Raw genomic sequence first — 22,237 nt, 5'->3', positions numbered from 1 at the left:
GCTGAAAATCCTCATATTGGACAAGCTGAACCCAGAGAATATGAGGAGTTTTTGCTTAAAAATCACTTAACCATTGATCATTATCAAAATAGTTGCTGATTATTTTTCTGTTTATTGACTAATCGATAAATCGTTTCAGCTCTACATTACAAGTAAAAGTCCTGCATACAGCAAACAGTTATTTACATAAAACTTCTACATCTGAGGAAGTATAGAAGGAAAATCAGTTATTGGTGACACTGCTAACAACTCATAGACATCTAAAATGTGGCAACAGACCCCAACCAGACACTTTGGTGCTTATTTGTTAGCGGTCACAAGCCAAAAAGGTTGGAAACCACAGGTTTAAAAGCAACTAACTATAGCTGTCAAATAAATGTAGTGGAGTATATAGTATATATATATATATATATATATAATATTTCAGTGCAGTATGTGAGTAAATGTACTTAGTTACTTTCCACCACGGGTCAGCAATCAGACACAAGATTCAGTTGGAGATTTCAATGTGGTTTATTTGCACTCAAATCATGTGATAAAGAGCTGTAAGACGAAATAAGAGATAAAAGGAATTCAATGTGACGACACATTGTTCAGCACCAGTGTACATTTGGGAAAGGGAAGACACAACAAGATTCACTGGAGCTTCTAAAGATCAAAAGTGAAATCTGTCTAAAAAACAAACAGGATGTAGGACTTTTACTGTAGCATGATGATCTCCTGAACATATCTGGGTCTAAAGTAGGATCAAAATCTTGTGTGCATCCCTGCTTACACTGCAGCGTTGACAAAAATACAACAAAATCGATTACTAAGACAATTATTCACAAGAAAAAATCTGTAACTAAAACAAACAATAAAAATACAGTGGTAGTATCAGTGCTTTTTCTGTAGTTGCTAAACAATCATGCCTTCCAGTTATGATGCTGAGCTTTCAGTGACATACAGTATGAAGGTATTTGATCCCCTAAAGAAATGGCATTCATTGACTGTCCGCTGTTAAACTTCAACTATCTGAATGCTAAAGAGGATCACTTCACCTTCTCTACATGCATACATACATTACATCAGAAGTGTCAGTCACAGGAACATTTTAAACCCTGCCGTTTCAGACCAGAATGCATCAAAGCAGTAAAAAGTGCCCATTCTAAAAGAAATGACAGCGATCAACATGTCATGATCTGTACTGGCAGTATGGGACGATGTGTTTGTGGGTGTCAGTGTTCTCAGGTGAGAAAAAGGCAGTTTGGGTGAGACTTTTTGCTCTCTGTGGAAAATGGATATGATTACAAAGAATGCTGCGTAACATGAGTAATATTAGTGCTTATTACAGTAGTTCTAACTATGCTACCATGCACAGTACACACAGCATAGGTTTATTCACATTTGGTGGGGGTGGAACAGAAGTCTATTCTGCCATAAGGCTGTAAACATGATCTGAAATGCTAATCTGACAATGATGAACTACTGCACAAAGACCTCATTCTTATTTAGGAAATAATTCTAACACAGTAGCATCAACAGAAAATAGCACAAATAACGCAATATAAAAAATAAATAAACAAACACATTTAAAAGGTTAGCTTGCATTATATTTTTCATCAATTGGTCAATTGCAACTATATTTTTCATAACTGACATTAATGTCATGCCAACAACTTTGTAATAATTTAATTTATTACATTTTATTCACCATGGCTCGCAGTAAAAAGACATTTGTGATATTTGTGACATTAAATCATGTAAAAAGGCATCTAAATAGTACATGATACAAGTGCAAAATCGTATTTTACAGTGAGGTAACACAATCGCATCATAAAAATCATGACTCACCTTCATATTCCTAAAACTATTAGTAAGATATTTCCCCTAACGTGATCCAACAGCCAAAGCAATTCATTGGCAACTCATTTTTTATTTGCTGCTTATATTTGGTTACGATTGACTGAAATTTGGTAGCTACAACCACTTAGCAATAGTTTTCCTTGATCCATATTCCAATATTATTACGGCAATGTCATAAGTTTAACGTTTTACAGTCCTATGTAACTGTGCTGAGTTCAAAATAAAAACATGACTCCATTACCTCACACATATTCTAAGCTTCCAGAGAGAAAAACAAGTCATCTTGCTTGGCCATATGTTTCCCTCAGGTATCATTCTTCTGCTTCATGTAGTGGCCGTCTGATTGGTTACCAGATCCCGCTGGATCTCCCTCCAGGAGGAGCGAGGATCCTGGCCGAGGATCTCTTTGGAATGTTGTCATCAATCTGGGCACCTGGAGCAGCAGGGAACGTGTTCATGTGCATGGGTTCAGCAGTGAAACGCAACAAACTACTACTTCCTAGAAGTATTTATGTGCAGCTCAATCATATTTTCTTGTTGAATTGTAAAGAGTTCTCTAAACAGCTTATGTTAAGTTCCAGGCGGATTTAAGCAATGCAGTATACCTCAAAAGATCAAAGCAATTCTTGTCATTCCCTTTAAAATGCAGCTCAAACCATTTATGGTTACTGGGAAGTGTTTGCGTGTAAGGTATACATTTGTGGCATTGAATCTGGCCTTTCGTTGAATAATGGTTATACTCAAACAGAGAAAACTATGTCAACTTCCAAGCCAAAATGAATCCACAGGCACCAAGATATTGTACACTTGATGCCAAAAAATCTCAGTAACTATTCCTCATTGGCCTAAAAGTGTACTAGGGGGGTGCCCTTGTTGCCTAGGGGTTAAGGTGCCGACCATAAACCACAACATCCCTGGTTCGAGTCCGACCACAGACCTTTGTTGCATGCCATTTCCCATCTCTCCCCTCATTTCTCTAATTAAGAAATAAAAATGGCCAATAAGTGTTTAAAAAATTGTACTATATAACTCCTAGGTCTAATTATGTAAAACTGTGAAGAATATAACTGCAAAAGATGATGGTCTAAGCCTTCTATACCTTGGTCTGGCAAAGCAATTTGTAACATTCATTTGAAAAGTGCTATAAATTTACGAATCTCTCTTATGAAAAGCTTAAAATACTGTGAAAACCAGTTTAATCCTCAACATTTCATCCTCTACAACTGATGCAGGCATCTACTGGGCCAACCATAGACTGCATGGGGTCAACAAGAAGCACTGTCCCTCCAAATTTCTTTAAATATGGCGCCCTCACCAGGCCAATTAATGTATGTTTTAACGGTCAGAAAGGCAGTGACAAAAACAGCATCCCTCCAAGTTTCACCAAAAGTACTCCAATTACCAGTGTGTGAAAGAATAGTTTTCAGGTATAGAACACAGCCTAAAAATGAACTCCTTTTACACTTGCAGTATCATTATATGAAAGAAAAATAGAAATTTTCGCTGATATCTGAATGAATCCGTTGATTCTTACCAGACAGACTGAAGCTGGACTCGTGGAGGTCTCTCTGGCCCCCGTGCCGGGTGGAGGGGCGCGTCGGAGTGTCCAGATCTGAAGCCCCAAAATCCCTCTTTCCTGAGTTGACCAATGTAACAACTTCACCTGTGTAGGGCTCCCGTTCAACAGCTTTCACAGCCTGGCACTGGTAGGTCAACATGTCAACACATACACATATTACAGTATATTACACATACAAATGAATACAATCAGGTTAATGAACATGTTTTTGAAAACTTTTTATATATATATAGTTTTATACTGACTTGTAAATGTAAGTAGAAAATCTTGTAAAAAAGTAAGCTACTATAGTTCTTGTCTTCCCAAAAGTAGTCAAGTTTCATTAAAAATTCACTTAAGTAACTGTTGTAGTAGCAGTAGTGTCAGTATTAGTGCTACCATAAAAGCAGTAGTGGCAGTAGCCATAGTAATGGTAACTGTAGTAGTAGTAGAGGGAGTATGAGCAGTTGCAGCAGCAGTGACAGTAGTGGTAGTAGTAGAGTTTAGTGTGTATAAAGTAATTTGTTTCTTGTCTATAGCAGGCTCACTAATAATATAATTAGGCAACTGCTGTATATCCTGTATATATGTAAACAACTTTACATTTCAACCCGAACAGCTGTCTCACATTCAAGGTTTTATCATTATAATATTTGATAAATGGCTTCTGTTATCACACGATCAAAGGCTGTGTTACTCTAACTAAGCCTTTCGATTCTTAATGTGCATTTTAAGTCAGTTTTCAGATTGATCCACTGTGATCTTAACCTCTTAAGACCAACCCTTTTTTTCCCGCCTATTTGGCATACCCAAATGGAAAACCTTTACAAACAAACATAGTTCTGTCTGATACCTTTTCCCTCTGAACCATCTTCTTGTAGAGGTAATCTGGGAAGGTTCTCAGGGGGAAAAACTTTCCAGAGCCCTCAGCACATGTGAATATGCCATTTTCATAGACCATACGGCCGCGACTTATAGTGACCAGGGGTACACCATGGCAACGGAGACCTTCATACAGGTTAACATCTCCTCCCTGGACCTGGTTATCCACAGAAATGGTCCTGTGGACAGAGATGGAAAGAAAAAGATGACCCAGTTAAATACTAAAAACCTAATCAGCTTCAGAGACTCGAGATAAAAGCAGCAGTGAGATAAGCTGGTCGATGAATGGATGGATCAAGTTTCGTACTTGGATCCCTCGGGGTCCCAGACCACCACATCAGCATCTGCTCCTGGGATGATCCTCCCTTTCCTGGGGTAGAGGTTGTAGATCTTGGCTGCGTTTGAGCTTGTGACTGCTACAAAGCGATTCTCATCCATTTTACCTCCAATCTGTGAATTATAACAAAGACACGTACAACTTAAAATATGTTTGTAATCTTAAGGATGAACTTAAAATCATACACAACATCTGACTGAATCAACGTATGCACCAAAAGCAGGAGCTTTGGAGGATGTTTGTTGTATTTATTTCTTTAAAGTTGTTAAGGTTTTAGATCACCACAAAACCAAAAGAGATGTCCTATTTGTGGAAGTTCTCTGGCAGGAACAAAAGAGCTACACATACCACTCCTTTCTCCCAGATGACGCTCATGCGATCCTGAATGCCAGGAAGCCCATGGGGGATCTTTGTGAAATCATCCTTGCCCATGGCTCTCTGTTTGATGGTGAATGGACGGTGGTCGGACCCCACAACATTCAGAGTGTCACTGCGGCCGAAAAGAGTGAGAGAGAAAGTCACATTTAGTCAGATTTATTACTGCAGCAGTGGAAGAAACCAGAAACACTAACATCATATTACATTTATTTAATGTAAGATTTTATAGTGTTTTCCTCACTTTCCCAGCAGGCTCATTAGGAAATTGGGAGTATTGGGGTCCAGGCGGAGAGGAGGCACAGTAACGTGGGCAGCAGCATGGGCCCAGTCCTGATGATAGTACTGCATACCGTTCAGCACAGCGTGGGCTGTGGTTGTTTCACCGTGGACCACCTTACCTGTGGTCAGACAGTATAGTATGGATGCACACTGGATCAAATGATATTGAAAAGAGTGTTGTAAGAAAAGGGGCAGAGATTAAGCAAGCAAGAGATTAAAAGATTAAGCAAGCAAACCATGACTCGTCCAAAAATGATGAGTTTCACTGACTTTTTTATAACACTTTAAATTTAACAGAGAAAGTGGAATGCAGAACAAAAATATGAGGACTAGGATGGAATCATCAATTAAACACAGGCACCACAAAAAGGAGAAATAAAGAAGAATGTTAAAAATAGTGTGTGTGAGGGCAAATAATCAGTTTCCTCAGAATAATAATCCCATTTCATCCAGTATTTTTCACCCTTGTCTTTCTGTAGTTGAATGGTGTAAGTCATCTTTTCCATGGAGCATAGATAGTTGAAAGTGTCTATGAAAAGGTCCATACTAGGGGGGTTTCTCTAAAGCCAGCATTTGTTTTGTTTTGTTTTTTACTTTCAGTCATAAGGATCTTCAGAAGGTAGAACTCACTTTTATACAAACCTTTAGACATACCTCCAAAATACAAAGAGAGAAATTAAATATTGATACTTAAATTCAATATATAGTGACATTTTGTGTTCCACTTGCTCCCAAGAAGGCTGAATATTTGGGCAATTCCAAAATATGTGGGCATGTTCCACCAGTGCTGAATGCAGTTCATTTGGATTTTAGGGGTTATTAAGAACCAAATCAGAGATTTCAGCAAAAATCTGTCCAGGTCAGTGAACTTGATGGAGCTACAGTACACTGAGTTTCCCTGGCTTGTAGTCACACCTCCTCAGGCATTTCCAGTCTTCCCAATGTTGCCTCATATAATTAGAATTTTTGTTAATAGAAACAATACCCTTGTATTATTTAATTTAATTACTATTTCAAAAGTAAATTGCATTTTTAAATTAATATATTTATATTTGCTTTGGAAACATTCTCAACATGATAATGGTGATTGGTGGCCTTACCCTGCATCTTGGCTGTAGCCACTACATCTCCTGCAGCCATACTGGACACGTTGACAAGATAGATCGGGCAGTGGGCCTAACAGAAAACACACACACACACACAGGTATAGGTATAGTATGTAATACAGAAAAAACTGATCTTGTCTTTTCACCATTATATATTTCTTTATTTGTGCTGGAGAGCTCTCACTCACCCTGTTGCTGATGGTAATTGCCCTGTGGGTCGCCTCTGCTTCCAACTGCAAAGAAACAGAAGACTGTGAGGAATCATAGTGAGATACTAGGATATAGAAATAATATTAACACTCTTGACAAGAGTCTGGCTATAATAAAAAGTAATTCTATTTTAGCTTGACAGACAGAGTGCTTAAGGGGAAACCAGGATAATCCTGATTATCATACCTCTTCAGGCCTGCTGATTTCAATCCCCTCTGGGCCACTGATGCCCAGGTCCAATGCTTCTTTTGCACCCTGGGAAGAGGCAAGAGAATGCCATGAATTATGTATACAACAAATTAGTACAAAATGCATTTGGAAGAAAAAACACAACAGAATAAATGAAAATCAATACAATTACAGGAAAAGTTCATTAACAAGCATTTATGATCATTTAATTTGACAATAGATATATTGGACAGAATGAAATATGAATGAGAAAGTAGTGACATTATTCTCCCTTACCTCTGCCACCAGTTCCCCATTTTCAGCATGGACTCTTGCTATAGCTCCGATGTCCTTACAGTGCTGCAGAGCCTGGAAGAGCTCGCTGTCTCTCAGCATGAACATGTCCTTATAGGCCATGAACATCTGAAAGGAATTCACTCCTTTCTCTCTCACCAACTTCTCCATCTCAGCTCGCACCTGCAGGAAGGGAAAGTGTAAATGAGCTCTAGCATCTCTCAGCCTGAACTGGAACACAGCAATTGGCGTACTTTTATTTAGTGTTTTAGAGTCTAAAATATCTATTGCAAATATCAGGTTTTTTAACCAAACAGCAAGAGCTTCTGACTTATGTCATCATTTTGAACCAGTGTTTAAGAATTATACAGTCAGAAATTCATCATAGAAAAAGAGAAAAAACATTTCTCACATATAAGGAGCTGAAAGAAACATGCATGGCTCTAGTCTCCGGAGGCTGTCAAAAAGCATTCTGGGAATTCACTAACAGAGGTACAGCAGAAGTAAGTAACAATCTCCTGAACATTACAGGCTGCTCATAGCTATCAGTTTTTTGTATAAACTACATGATTCGGGGAAAAAATGTGATCATGTGGAGAGGGCAGCACATGTTGGAGTACCTGGGGTCCCCACCAAGTAACTCCCACATGCAGAGCGTAGTCACAGCAGGCTTTGGAGTCCGCTGAGCTGCGGCACTTCTCGTAGGCTTCCAGCAAAGACTCATTCTTCTCTGGCAGAATGTGTCCGATCACCATTGTTGTACCGCCAGCTAGAGCAGCCTAGAAGAAATGCAAACAATAGCTCTCAAGTTACTTAAAATGTAAGATGTAATTCTGTGATTAAATATTCAAAATGAATGAATGGATTGTGTTGTATTGTTTACTATGTTTTGTGGGTGTCAGTCATTTGTGGTGATAATTTTTGCATTGGGATCTTTCAGTGTGTTAACTCTATCATCCCGATTTTTCCTGTGTTTTATCAATTGCCATTAAAGACTAAAATGAACTGAGGTTGACTGAAATGAGCAGACCTTAAATCAACGGAAATAAATATTAAACTGAGGCATCATGTGACGTAAGTAGAAGATATTGATTTATTAAGCCCATAAATACTGAAGGGACTAATATACTAATCAACGTAGCTCCTGCTCTAAGCATAAAAGTAAAAGCTTTAATTGCCATTAATGCTTATCTTTATGGTTATTTGCAGATGACTGCTAAGGGAAATATAAATCCTTCGGTAGTTAAAGCACAGGATTGACTGCCCCTCACAGTATAATCAAGAAGCATTTAAAGCAATAACTATAATTTCTTTACAGAATCAGCACTTCTTACTTTATATCCTCCAAAAACAGATTTAAGTTTGAAACTCAAGCTGCAGTAAATCTCAATTACCCCAACAAGTGAAGACAGAGTGTGTTTTGTGTATAAGTGCATGCTTCACTGAGCATCTGTCAGCTGACCCTAGAGAGTCGAGCAGTGTGTAGTGGGAGGGAGGACGAGGGGGGCGTGGGTCTGAGAACCATTGTCTCCAAGCACAATGGCGTGAGTGAAAAGGCTTTGCAGCAGTCTTTGCAGCAGCCCCCTGGTATCCATGGAAACAGATACTGATCTGCATTTGTCTCCGGACTTATTTTGGAGCATGGCGGCAGTGGAGCAGGCAGGGAGGGGCGAGGAGACAGAGATGGAGGAAGGAATGAGGGGGGAGGATAGAGAAAAGTGGAGAATAGTGTCTGTCACCAGCGTCTACCGGCTACGGTCTGTCTGTCCAATCATTGAAATAACTGAAACCTAGCGTCCGTCATCTCTCAGCCTCCATCATCTCAAATTGCTACAGAGTGATGAGTCATCATGGTGCCCTGAAGCAGAGTGGGCTATCCCAGTCTTATAAGCAGCCATGATGACTACATCCCACACTTTCTGGCAATTATCAGCCTCGCCAGCAGCAAAATACCAAATCATCTTTGTGTGATGTTCGTGAAACACAGACTCTGCAACCTTGTGACACTTCCAGAAATAAAAACACATAAAACTGCAACTATTATTTTCATTATCTATAAATCTACTGATTATTTTCTTGAATAATCAATCAATCATTTTGTCTGTTAAATGTCAGACAATTGTGAAAGATGTACGTCACAAGTCATGTCTGGTGTGCACTTGCACAGCTTGTTCGTATATTTAAATGCTTCTTCGCTATTTTATGTGCATGTTTTTAAGCGATTATCCGAGTTCTGTCCGCTGTTTCACTGGTTCATGATTACCTCTTGCAATTTTGAAGCAGCATTGGTGACATCTGGCTCCCCGAGGAGCATTACAACAACCTACAGATCTGAGTTCAAGATGACGTCTTCAGATGTCTTGTTTTGTCCAACCAACAGTCAAAAACTCAAAGATATTCAGTTTACTATCATAGAAGAGTAAGAAAGCCAAAAAATCTTCACATTTAAGAAGCTGAAACCAATGATTTTTTTGCTTTAAAATTACTTTAAATGATTACTCAATTATCAAAACAGAAACAGTGTCTGATTCATTTTCTGTCCATTTATTAATTGATTAATCAACTAATTGTTGGGGCTCTACCTCCAAGATTGATGTAACTACTAAATAACTGAATAACTGACCATACTTCCAAGCAATACAGCCTTCTAAGTGTTCAAACTGTCACCATTATCTGCCTAGTTTAAATAACTTTTAACATGCTGTTTGCGTTCTATCATTATATGTATATATTATTATATATATTAATGCTTTACATAAAATATTGTTTTACTATTGCAGTTTACATTTGACAATATGTCCTAATTTCATCATTTTACTTTGACAGCAAGAGTAGTTGTGTCTAAAATAAAAAAAACATATTTGATGCCAAAATATTAAGAAAGCTGTCTCATCTCATCAAAACCAAACTAAAGAAGCCTCACTGACATCTTGGCTAAAATTAGCATCAGCAGAAAGCTTTCATCGATCTCTATCTGATAGAAAAAACAACACATTTGTGATCATAAGCAATATCAAAGTTAGGGTGATATCCAAGAGAGTCAAGCTAAATTTAGCACAAAAACTGCACTCAATAGTTTGAGTTTCTGAATCTTAATCTGCAGAAACATCGTTCTTATTTCATGCTTTGACTGAAAAAAATGCTGTGACATAAAGTTTTACTTTTGCTCTTTTCTACAATTAGGACAATGCCAGTGCCCTACTTCCAATCGAAACCCTTCTTTCTTTCCATTTCCAGCAGGACGTTACCTTGGTGCCGCTGTAGAAGTCATCTGCTGTGGTTGCGTTCATGAAGCTTTCCTCCAGGTGGACGCTGGTGTCGATACCCCCGGGGAGGACCAGTTTTCCTGAGGCGTCGATCACTTTGGCTCCACCTGGAATCATCAGCTCCTTCCCCACCTGCTGGATGATGCCGTTCTCGATGTAGACGTCAGCCTCCTGAGTGCAGTCGTCGTTCACCACCTTGCCGCCCTTTATCAGGATCCGCACCATCGCTGAGCTGGAAGACATGGCTATAGCTCTGTAAGGAAGAGAAAGAAAAATAGATTTACTAATGGGTTTTAAATGCTTTTTTGTCAGGTAATGTGAGCAGCTGCTAAAACTGACTAAATGTAAAACCACTAAACTACAAAATGACAAGAAACGTGACAGCTAGAGCAGCTTTATCTACAAGAAACTTGATAAAGAGTTTTTTGCTGTACCTCATTCTGAGACAATGTAGTAAGTCTAGCAGAGACAAGAATCAGTGCTGCTGCCCTGTGACCAGTATGCCAGGCTGTGACTGACATCAGCTACAAGACTGAGAAGGCTGTGTCAGTCACCGCCTGTGACGTCCCAGTGGACTGTGATATAGTGGTAAATAGAAAGAAGCTGAATCCAGTTGAGGTATTACAATAAGTGACTCACTATGAAGCTATATAGAAACAATCACAGTGGCTGAACAATATGAGTAAGTAAGTGGAGGTGGGTTTTCTTTCACAGCATGCATGCCAAATAACTCTACTCTACTTCTCTACTACAGTGCTTCCCAACCAGTGGGTCAGTACCCCACAAAGGGTTGCACGATAAACCTAAGGGGTCGCCAGATGACTACCAGAGTAGGTTATAGTATACAAAACAAATTCTGGGGTGTCCTAGCGGTTGAGACACATACCATGTAAATGCCCCTGGTTCAATTCCAGCCGGGAACATGTCCTTCTACCCTGTTTCCTGTCTGTCTCTATACTATTAGCTGCGAAAAAAAACTTCTACTAGACACAATTATGTTCATTTTTTGGAACTTTTCTCCATTCTGTTTTTTTCTTGACGAAATACTGGATAGTTCTACCACTTCAGCATCTAAAATGACTCTAATCTGACACAATCTGAAAAGGTAGAATCGCTGTTGGTGTTGAACTGCTCAAAACACATAGACATGCATCCCGTGAAGAGGGGTCACAACCTGGGCTGTAGCTACCATTGAGGACAATGAGGTCATATCCTCTGTATTTTTTTTCTGGGAATTTGAGAAGTTTAGCAACTTGTAAGGAGTTTGCATTCTACAATTAAAATTGTACACATGGTGGGTATGTTATAGGCTGATACCAGTATTTTTCGACTCAGTAGATTTAAAATGGACGACTTTTGAAACACAAAAAATGGAATAATGAATTCAGTATCCAGACTTTTATTGCTGGCAGTGTGGCACATTGAATCAGCATTTAGACCTTCATGTTCTGAAATTACATTTGCTGAACTGCAGGGTGAATTTTGTGAGGGGGTGAGGGTGGGGTCTCATGACCTCAGTATTTCTACCATTCTGGATAAGATCCTGGTCAAAACCACAAAGGTTGCTCTACTCTACTGTGCTCCTCTCTGTTCTACTCTATTCTATTCTAAACAACACAAAATCACAGGAAAAATACTGCACAAATTATTTTCTTCAAATCATTTCTTGGGTAAACTGGATGTGATTATTGTCAGTGATTATTCATCAATAACAAAGAAACAATCTCCAAGATCTGCCTCCTCCCTCCCCTTTTACACCACTGTATTAATGATGTGGTGTATTGCGTGTGAGTGTGCCCATCCTGCGTGCTTGCGTGCACGTGTGCGTGCAGGATGCGTACGTATGAGGGTGCGGCAACTTTACTGCATGGCATGGACTCCTTCACACATCCAGATCTGATGGTTGATAATGTGGAGGATGGTTCATTGTTAAATGTCCGTGCATTTCTACTAACAGGCTACAAGTTAGAAGGCGAAACACTCGTACAACATTCCCTCTGTTCCCCAAAGCCAGGATGCAGCATCCGGCTATAATAAAGTTGTTATTATTACAGGGCCTATCGCTCACTAACCACTATGGAAGTTGACGCCGGTTAGTCAATAATAAACAGGTGAGCTTATGTTACCTGTTTTAAGACTTGCACAATAAATCAGTGTAAAGAAATTGTTTTAGTAGAGCAAATATGAAATAACACATAAATAGATTCAATATATGCAACTACAGTATGAACTACAGTTAAAGGACGTGCTTTAAATTTTCACTTTGGAATACAATTATAAAACTATAGGCCTTGGTACTATATTGATCACATGTCTTTCTGTATTTGATTTGTCTATTAAAATCTATTAAATCTGCTACAAATCAAATGCAAACTCAAGTATAAGTCATTTAGTATCAAACAGAATAATTATCCAGGCAAATAATGCAATTCTACTGCAACAGTGTGATCGCAGTGAAATGATGACACTTCTACTTGTGCGACTTGACACAAAGAAACCGGTCTCCATCCGGCATGATCGGCTGCAAAGCGTTCCTCACCGACCTAGAAACCGCCTTCCTAACTCTCGGTCCTAGTCCCTCCTCTGCCTCCTCCACGATAAAGACCAGTTTGCTATCTAACGGCGCAAAGTGGCCTCACACTATAATCACACAGCCCTCCGGCCTTGTTAGGTGGTGTATTTGTACTTCAGGGTGTGTATAGATCCTGAGAGGGTGGCAGGAACAGCAGGCAGGGCAGGCACCCAGACGTGTAGCCAGGGGGCATGGAAACAAAGTCTCCAGGCTCCAGCACAGTATTTCCCTTGTCAGAATAATGCTGATGATGTGGACCACATACCTCCTCTATGGGCCTGCTGCTGCTCCACTCGGCTCTCTGGTTACTTTCTGCAGGAACAGAATGCAACACAATCCGTGGATGGCACTTCCCAAGGAGATACACACACCAGATGGATGCCTTCCTGGCCGGTCCGGGACCAGCAGACCGCAGCATCATTACCGTCAAGTCAATAAGGAGATATAAGTAACACCTCCGGTTATGGCTTTCAAAATAAATCCAAATGTTTTTTTCTTTGCAAAGGAGTAGTGTGACAAAACTTGCCTGATAATATGCATGAAATTAAATATATAAATTTTCCCCCATATGTAATTTTCACAGCTTTTGTTACCAGCCCCATATCGATCTGTGCAAGATACCTTCTCCCACCATGCACTAGGTAAGAAAATACCCTACATTAGTCCACTAGGCTGCAAATATTGGGTTGGGAAAAAGTTTTGCTACTGCCTCATTCTGTACATACCTACATAATACTATAGTCATAATTTATATAATCCTGAGATATTGTTAGTAATACAACCAATAATTAATAATTATTAATCAGTTAATAAATACCTCTCAAAACTAAATAATGCAAATTGCTCATTGGGTGACCTAGTAGACCAGAATTATATGTAATTGTGTTACATATATTTTGGAAGTGTTCATACATGATAGCACTCTGTTAAGATATATGCAAATGTATTGTTTAAACATATAATGGCTACTCTTCACAAATATGTACTTCCAGCAATTAAAAGCAAGTAAATTATTTGGCCAAATTTTACATAATCAAATTCAAATATTATAGTGGCTTAACTGTAATAAGCTTGTTTTTCTTGAAGATTGAGATCATTACATTGGCGTCACTGATCAACATATAAAAAGAGTGTCATCTTAAAGTGTTTACAAGCACACACTGGAACTCAGTCTGGACCCATTTTTATGGTTTTATTTTGTAGGCTAATCGCCAGTCTTCCGGTATCACTCCATCTTTCTGTGGTTAACTTGATGCAGCTCGCAGCATCCAGACCGTGCGACGGTGCGACGATCCAATCAGCAGCGCTGAGTGAAGGCTTGGCCACCTAAGCAACCAATTGCTTTGGACTTAGGGCGTGTCCACTCTCAGGAGGCTGTACCACTATCAGAAGAAGAGGGTGACATGAAGATAACAGCAGAGTGAGGCTGCATAATAGATTATTATAATGTAGGACTATTATCATGGATTTAATGGCTTAAATGTCTCTATGAGCTTTAATTGGATATATTAATAACCTAGTCTTCCTTATGTCTTACCTTACTTGACCTGGGCTTGATCTGCCACAATTATAATTGAGGAAAAAAGAACCATAAAACATAAATAATATATTCACGAGCATATGGCATTAGTAGGAAATGTAAGTGCAAGCCCATAAACTCTGTCTGATTGATGGCTGAATGAAAGGCTTTAGAGTGGCAATATTTTCAGGTCTGATCAGAGAAGACCCTTATTTAAAGCAGGTGAAGACCCAGGTGTCGAGATCCCCTGCTGGAGGGCACAATGGTGTGGAAACTGGAGCTGAATATCAATGTCCAATCTCTTCTATCAGCCCCCTGACAATTAGAAGCTAAAACAGGCTAATGTGAATACTAATTCATGTCCAAATATCCAAAATATTAGCATTATAATGAGACCAAGTATCAATGGAAGCCCATTTCTGCCACTTGAGAAGAGGTTTTCTCCACATAATTATGACTTTATTGTATCTTAATTACGAGATAGTTTCTCATAATAGTATATCACAATTCTGACTTAGTTTCTCATAAATATGATAATTATTATGTGATACAATCTCAGGTTTACTTGAATAGAACAGAGCCATCCTTAATGTTATTAGTAAAACACGTGCGCTTTTCCTATATTCAAGTGTGCCAGCAACCTATTACTTTAGCTGTACACCAAATCCACACTACATACTAATTCAAAGGGTTTTTTTTAGTATGTAGTGTTCACACCAGAAAAGTGACAAAATCAAGTATACTCAAAAATGTGAATGGTGGTGAAACAGCTCCAGGAACGCGTGGGAAAACAATTTGCTGTGTTTTTGTATTTTTTATTTTTTCTGTGCTCCTCTCACTGGCTTGACTGAGCTGGAAAAAAGTGATGTCATGTATTTCTGTACACCAATCAGAATTTAGCAACATTTGAATCAAAATCTGATGACATTTGTTGGGTTGTTTGCTAATGTTGCCAGGCCACTGTCAATTAAATCTGATCAAACCACACCCACGCAGTCCTGATGAAGCAGAATAACAGAGTTTTTGAGAGTTTATTCCTTAAAGGATCAGCGTGTAGGATTTAGTGATGAAATAGCAGTTTGCAACCATTTGAACACTGCCTACATCACCCTCCTGTTCCAAGCGTGTAGGAGAAACTACGGTGGCCGCGAAACTTGCCAAAAACGTGAAAGGCCCTCTCTAGAGCCAGTGTTTGGTTTCCATTCTGGGCTACTGCAGAAACATGGCGGTGCAATATGGCGGCCTCTGTGGAAGGGTACCCGCTCCTTCTGTAGATAAAAACATTGATAACGATTCTTATTTTCAGGTGATTATATGCTAATGAAGACATTCTTATGAATATTATATTCCATTTCTACCGATAGATCCTCCCTCAAGCTTTAACTCTGATTGTGGCACATTTAATAATGAATATTTAATATTAAAGAGAAATGCTTGAGATTGGAAACCACATTTTCAGGGGCTTTAAAGGGACAGTTCTCCCCAATATCAAAAGTACATATTTTTCCTCTTACCTGTAGTGCTATTTATCCATCTAGATTGTTTTTGTGTGAGTTGCCCAGTTTTGGAGATATAGAGCCATAGAGATGTCTGCCTTTTTTGATTATAATGGAACTATATGCTTGTGGTGCTTAAAGCGCCAAAAAAAACATCCCTACGGCCAATATCTCCAAAAGTCGGCAACTCACATCAAAACAATCTAGATGGATTAATAGCACTACAGGTAAGAGGAAAATATGTTTTTGATTTTGGGGTGAACTGTCCCTTTAATGTAAATTTGAAAGGTTGGTTACTTTTTATTAAATATGAATAAAAAAGGACATGAGGTGGCAGATTTTTGCACAAAAACAATACATTTATTCAAGTGTTCTCCAGCACAAGTACATACGGAGCCTTTATCTTCTCTCTGGACACTAAACAGAAGTATGGGGGGGTCAAAGTGGAGAATGACTGCTACATTTGCTGTACGAACTGGTCTTGAGGAAAAGCGTATAGGCCATAAACAGTTATGACAGAAAGAAAGTCACACAGAGTGTCAACAGTATCAGCGAATATAGAATTATTGACCTGCCTTGAACAGTAAAAATGAAATGTTGTTTCTGATAAAAAACAAACAAACAAACAATCAGTTCAAAACAACATTTTGAAAACAGACATGGAGAATATTACGGCATGGAATGTAGGATTAAGAAGCAATGCGTATTAAGCATACATTATGCTACAGTAAAAGTTATTACCGTTTTTTTTTCTCACACGATTTTCCCACAGATAAGCACCAACTACAGCAATCTCTAGTCTAAAACAATATAGGAAACCTTTCATTATTTGTTATCCTTATTTTTTCAAGTACAAAGTTAAAATGCCTTTGTTAATATATTTATATGAGTGAAATAATAGTTCTTTTTCCATTACTACAAGGAACTTAAAAACAGTCATTGTCAAGACATGTTTATTTCTCTTCCAATCAAATATATTTTTCTTGATTAGATAAAATGTTTAGCACCATCGGAAACACCTACAATCCCTCTTTTTAATGTCTTACAAAAGGAAACAGAAGCAAAAGAACACCACCATGTAGGGCTGTGCAGTGAAGTTGAGACCGTTCATCTTAAAGCTGTCCATAGGCCACTATTAAGATCACATGACATTAAATCTGGATTCACTTGACACAAACAAATCAGTACGATAAAATCGACTTGGAGTCTCCCTACATCTAATGCTCAAAGCAAGTTTTGAATCAAATTTGTCACTTGATTTTTATTTTTAACCTAAGATTTTTTCCTAATTTGATGATATATATTAGCAAAGAATTATATTTGTACATCTCATACGTAATAAAAAAAAAAAAAAGATAAAAACAAATTGAAAACAGCAACCGAAAAACTCTATGTACAAAATGTACAAACATGAGGGGATGTTAAGTATTATAGGAGGAGGGGGAAATAACATCTGGTTAAAATATCACAAAGCACAAGAGCTCATATTGAGCGCAGTGTGCATGGACAAAAATGATGGCAATAAGGTCACTTAAGAAATTAATTACATTAAGAAATTAAATTTCAAATTTTAAATCTTAAATATGATATAGATAAGCGATAACATCTGTTTTTATTACCCTCTTTACTCTTTGAGTGCTGACGTCTTTGTCACACTGTGTCAGTTTTTCGTTTTGACAAACTGCAGCCTAAATCCTCCCCATTTAGCTTAAAGGTTACAATCAAGAGAATTTAGTTTGTGAATGTAATCCAAATTTGGATCAGCACTTAAATTTGTCAACATGACGACTATGATTTATTAGGGCCAACTGTCCTTCACAAGGGACAAAATATTATACAAAGCACATGACATAGTTCTTTAACTCTGTCTTACAATTTACAATCTTAATAGAAATAAACATTCTTTGAATTTGGGTAGTATCATACTGTATCGCTGCTTTAAAACAGAGAACAATATGGATGATGGAGGAAGGGGAAAAGGTTTGGGGGTACAAATGTCAATCCATCTACTGTACACCGAGTCAAATAACATGGGTTTCACATATCAAAATCAATTCTTGCACTTCTATTGGCACAGCCCTACTGTATACAAAAAGTATTACACGAGGGTAGATCAGTTCACATCATAAAACAAAACAAAAAACAATTCACAAGAACCAATTTTTTTTTAAAATATCAAGAAAAAAAGAAAGTATACATATAAAAGTGCTTTATAATGTTGATAAAACAGCACAAAATTGCTATAAAAAGGTAGAAGAACTTTGTGAAGCCGCACCATATTGTTGAGGATTTGCACCTGACAGTTTTTCAGTTTAGAGAGGTGGAAGTTGAGGAGCAGAGTTACCTGGCCTGGTCAACCTCCCACCCCTACAGCGACCACACTTGCTAACAGTTGTACAGTAATGTCATTGGTCAGGATGAAACTAGGAAAAAAAATAGTTTCACAGACGTTGATCTTATGGTTTTTTTTTTTTTTTGAATGACAGAAAACATCATTTCCCATGTGGCTAGCTTCACTTTCTGTTTGTGCAGATCCAGGTAGTGAGCCTGAGCGTAACAAGGCTGACAGATTAAATGAGCACCAATACAAACTGTATAAAAGCTGTGAAATGCAGAAAAGAGGATATGCTCTATTTTGCAGTTTACTGTCTGTCACTCAGAACAGAGCAGAATTGTTTTTTTTTTCATCAAGTGTAAAAACATCAAACACAAGTTTTTCCAGCAACAGGTTAAAGAGCTCCGTATTGTCTAAAGTTGTAGTGCCACATGGGCTATGATGTTTCTAATCATCTTGGAGCACCATGGTATTGTAACCATATTACAGTAGTACCTTTATTACCTTCAGTTGTGTATAGAAACTGTAAACAAAGAGGTATATGTGATCTGGTGTTTTGGATTCATAGAGACACAGCTCTCCTGACACTGAAGAAAATCGCCTTTCTCTTCACATCTCTGTGAGGCTCAGTAGCTGGAAGCATGGCTGCACTGCAGGTGGGAATCTTGCAGCCCCGACGTACAGTACGCTCACACAGCAGAAACATTTCACATATCTCAAAACCGTTTCCTATCTTTCGGATCTTTCCCATCGCATTACTGTCTCTTTTAAAATACATGTTTAGCACTTTTCTGTCTCAGTGTCTTGAGAAGAAAGCATAGTCTCAAGTATAGCTTGCACAAACAAATCAACAATACTTGATAACACTGCTAAAAGGTAAAATGACATATCAAAATTAAATAGAATAAGAATTACAATTCAAATACAAGAAATAATGTGAAATCTACGTCAATGTTTCGCTTGCAAATTATACAAGAGTATAATTTGAGGATCAAGGCTCTTATTTCTAGTCACAACATACAGTTGTAGTTCCTATATGGTTCCGAGCGAGTTTTCTTGCTGCTCAAACACAGGCAAAGTAATCTTTGAGTGGTGCAAACAGGTGGCGGATAACTGGGACGCTCCATGATCTGCCCAGGAGCCTTTGTCTTGCCAGTCGGCTCATGTTGGACACGTCCGTATAGTGGACTGGGAAGCCAAAGACCCTGACAAGGAAACCAGCCAGAACCACCAGATATAAAACAACCAACAGGACAGACAGACAGACAGGGAGGGAGGGAGCCGAATAGGGGAAGAGACAGGAAGATAATTTTGAGATTTTGATCGCTGAAAGAGCTGTGACAGGTAGTTTGATGGCCAATCTTTACGTTTACATACCTCTCCATCTCAGTGCACCAGAGTATGTCTTCCTTCTCATTCATGTAGACAGGGAAGTGCTGGTCCTTGCCCTGCTTGATGGAATTAGACCTGGTGGTGATGGTCCTCACCTTGTCAAACTGACAGAGAAAAAAGGGAACAAGAGAAATGTTAGTTCATGAGTCTAGCTCTATGTTTTTCAACGTTTGACACATATCAAAGCTGCAAAACCTAAAGTTTTACCTCTTTCAATCCTGCTTTACAGATCAGATCGATTCATAAACATGAGGATTCTGTCTGTAGTGAAGTTCTCAGTACTGACTTTCTGATGGACTTTCAAAATGTTGCCTCTTGCTGCCACTGGGAGTTGCCCATGTGCAAAGTTGCTTACTCCTTCTTGGAGCAATCAAATTAAATGTTGTGTTTTTTCTTTTCTTTATTTTTTTTGATTAAAATTACAGTTCTGACTGTCACAAGCTGATTTCTTTGGTATAGAAAGCATGAGATGACAGAGAAAATGTAATTTATCTTGCTGCGATCAGAATTTTAATGCACTTATTGTAGGTCGCTTTGGACAAAAGCCCGCAGCTCCTAGCCAAATTAATGTAATGTGAGGAATATAAAGATGTCAGACTGAAAGATAAGTCCACAGTTGCATACAGAACATACAAAAAATCTTACATGTTGACATTTCGCCAGGTGATGTTGTACGTCTGTTGTAATGTATGTCTTCCATCAAAGTATTACACAAGTACCTTAGCTGTTCTGCCGTGTTCTAAACAGTCCTGGAGGTCCAGCCTGTCATTGCACATAGCACTCAAAGGCCTGCAAAGGAGAAAGAACAGGACACAATTTATATTTAGACTTACAGTATAACTTTGGACTTTGGACATTTTTTGCTTTGCTGATTGTGGTCTATTGATTAAATTTAGTTGGATGTCTTTTCAATGGATGACACTTCTTATCTTCAAACTTACATACACCTGATTAGATTTACACACAACTTGCTGGGCTGCATTAGTCTTTTCCTGCAGTTTTCAAACAGGAAAACATATGTACTGGAAAAGTCAAATTTCTCCTAAATTATCCCTAGGATCAGTTTCAGAATAGGCCAGAATCATCCATCCATTAGCTATGGCCGCTTATCCTTTGGTGTGCTGCGGGGGGCTGGAGCCAATCCCAGTTGACATTGTGCGAGAGGCGGGTTACACTATGGACAGGTCGCCAGTCAATCACAGGGCTGACACATAGCGACGTGGACGTAGACACAATTACCCATTTACCCTAATCTGCATGTCTTTGGACTATGGCAGGAAACTGGATCACCCGGAGAAACCCCATGCAGGCATGACCAGATTCATGCTTCATTTTACATCTACAACTAGTTTTAATAGCTGTGAACAAGGTTTGGGATTTTGGACAAGTGGCAGGTCATGTCACTATCTAAAAATGGGTTGATTGGTCATCATGATTCTAGTGTATGTCAGATAGCTAGTGAATGATATCTAAGTGTATGTTTTCTCAGACTGAGCTCAGGATTTGCTGTCTGGATGTGCAAGGCTACAATACTGGCGCTTGGAAGCAAAACCAAAAGTGCAAGTCATATCAAAAAAAGAATTAATTTCTTAATTTAGTTAATATATGGCTGGCATAGTCACTATCTTAACTTGGGCTATGTTAAACAGCAACTCTATAAATGTAGTCCCTTGTTAATAGGGTTTATTTTTTCCTTTGTGTATGTCACAGGCTGCTGCTTCCCTCACCATTCGCACACCAACCTGTTCATGCCAGGAAGGTTACCCCAGAAGTAGCGGGCACGGTGGGCAGCAGACACTTCCTTGGCATCGATCATCACTGGGTTGCACTGAAATCCAAGTAAAGCAGAGGAGAAAAGACACAAGTCAGAGACCAAGGAACCAGGAACCAAGGTAAGATGCTGTTTTACATATAGTGTATTACAGTACAGTGAAGTAGAGTTACCATTTAATAGCACAGTATTACTGATATTGAAACAAATCCTTGTATAGTTTTGATTGACTTAAATAAATTTAGGGTCAGGTAAAACCTCCAAAATGTAAGCTTCAATGCACTTTTCAGTGTCCCATCATTTAAAAAGTCAAACAAAATTGGAGAATATTTTAAAACCAATGGCTGACCAGGTTTTTACAGGACAAAATGCAATATGGAGAGCAAAATACGCTATTTATCTAGGAGTTCATTAAAGCAAATTAAACATAGCACATTAAGATAAGAGAGTCAGTGTCCTCTTCTAATGATCTGTGTCTAAAGATAATGAATTAGTGCCACAAGGGGGCATTCATAATCCATCAATCATTATGTCATTGGTGTCACATCATACTGTACCTACACTATAGTCTAAGATTTAACTAGTTGGTAGAATTTATGACTACTTATGACCTGTAGGATTAGATAAACTAGTTATTTAGCAACAAGTTCAGCTGACAGAGAGAAGCTGACCTCTAAAAAGCGAGATATGTCCCTCTTATCACTGACACCCATGGCAACCACATTTTCAAAGAGCCAGAAGAAAGGCCGGTCATCCCCATCCTTCGGCCGAGCCTCATGGAGCAACCTGTAAAACTCAAAGAACAAGCGTCCGGTGCCCTCTGTGGGAC

General features: G+C 38.7%; 2 protein-coding genes and 1 long non-coding RNA gene across 8 annotated transcripts in view; 1 reads left to right on the top strand and 2 right to left on the bottom strand.

Annotated features, from left to right (window-relative positions):
• Positions 1–497: 497 nt before the first annotated feature.
• dpysl5a (dihydropyrimidinase like 5a) lies at positions 498–13,310 on the bottom strand. 2 transcript variants are annotated; one of them, XM_044165804.1, is made up of 13 exons: positions 13,161–13,310; positions 10,306–10,576; positions 7,678–7,836; positions 7,061–7,240; positions 6,782–6,850; positions 6,574–6,618; positions 6,380–6,455; positions 5,242–5,398; positions 4,971–5,112; positions 4,593–4,735; positions 4,257–4,464; positions 3,380–3,548; positions 498–2,278 (listed from the first exon to the last, which is right to left on the bottom strand). In XM_044165804.1, the coding sequence occupies exons 2-13, from the start codon at positions 10,564–10,566 to the stop codon at positions 2,193–2,195; spliced, it is 1,695 nt and encodes a 564-aa protein (XP_044021739.1). In that variant the 5' UTR covers positions 10,567–10,576; positions 13,161–13,310; the 3' UTR covers positions 498–2,192. The 2 variants fall into 2 exon arrangements, with proteins under 2 accessions (XP_044021739.1, XP_044021738.1); XM_044165803.1 differs by lacking the exon at positions 13,161–13,310 and adding an exon at positions 10,758–10,817.
• Positions 13,206–21,467, top strand: LOC122861421. Its single transcript, XR_006374488.1, has 4 exons — positions 13,206–13,343; positions 13,479–13,536; positions 14,099–14,315; positions 21,348–21,467. It is a non-coding gene; the product is annotated as an uncharacterized LOC122861421 (long non-coding RNA).
• Positions 16,249–22,237, bottom strand: part of LOC122861418 (DNA (cytosine-5)-methyltransferase 3A-like) — a 43,952-nt gene continuing 37,963 nt past the window's right edge. For 3 of the 5 annotated variants that reach the window (XM_044165787.1, XM_044165790.1, XM_044165788.1), the window contains 5 exons: positions 22,080–22,228; positions 21,365–21,465; positions 20,357–20,426; positions 19,623–19,741; positions 16,249–19,450 (listed from right to left, as the gene is read on the bottom strand). In XM_044165787.1, coding sequence (XP_044021722.1) covers positions 19,309–19,450; positions 19,623–19,741; positions 20,357–20,426; positions 21,365–21,465; positions 22,080–22,228 — 581 coding nt within the window. In that variant the 3' untranslated portion in view covers positions 16,249–19,308. The remainder of the gene's footprint in view (positions 19,451–19,622; positions 19,742–20,356; positions 20,427–21,364; positions 21,466–22,079; positions 22,229–22,237) is intronic. The other 2 variants (XM_044165789.1, XM_044165791.1) reach the window with 1 other exon arrangement.

Source organism: Siniperca chuatsi, linkage group LG15, assembly GCF_020085105.1.
Source record: "Siniperca chuatsi isolate FFG_IHB_CAS linkage group LG15, ASM2008510v1, whole genome shotgun sequence".
Taxonomy (NCBI): domain Eukaryota; kingdom Metazoa; phylum Chordata; class Actinopteri; order Centrarchiformes; family Sinipercidae; genus Siniperca; species Siniperca chuatsi.
This window is presented reverse-complemented; position numbering and strand designations above follow the sequence as displayed.

Bases quoted from the DNA above. Each gene is read 5' to 3' on its own strand.
- dpysl5a (XM_044165803.1), bottom strand. The intron at 6,851-7,060 runs GTAAGGGAGAAT...GCCTCTTCCCAG, and splicing joins ATGGGGAACTGGTGGCAGAG to GGTGCAAAAGAAGCATTGGA. The intron at 3,549-4,256 runs GTATCAGACAGA...TTGACCTACCAG, and splicing joins AGATGGTTCAGAGGGAAAAG to TGCCAGGCTGTGAAAGCTGT.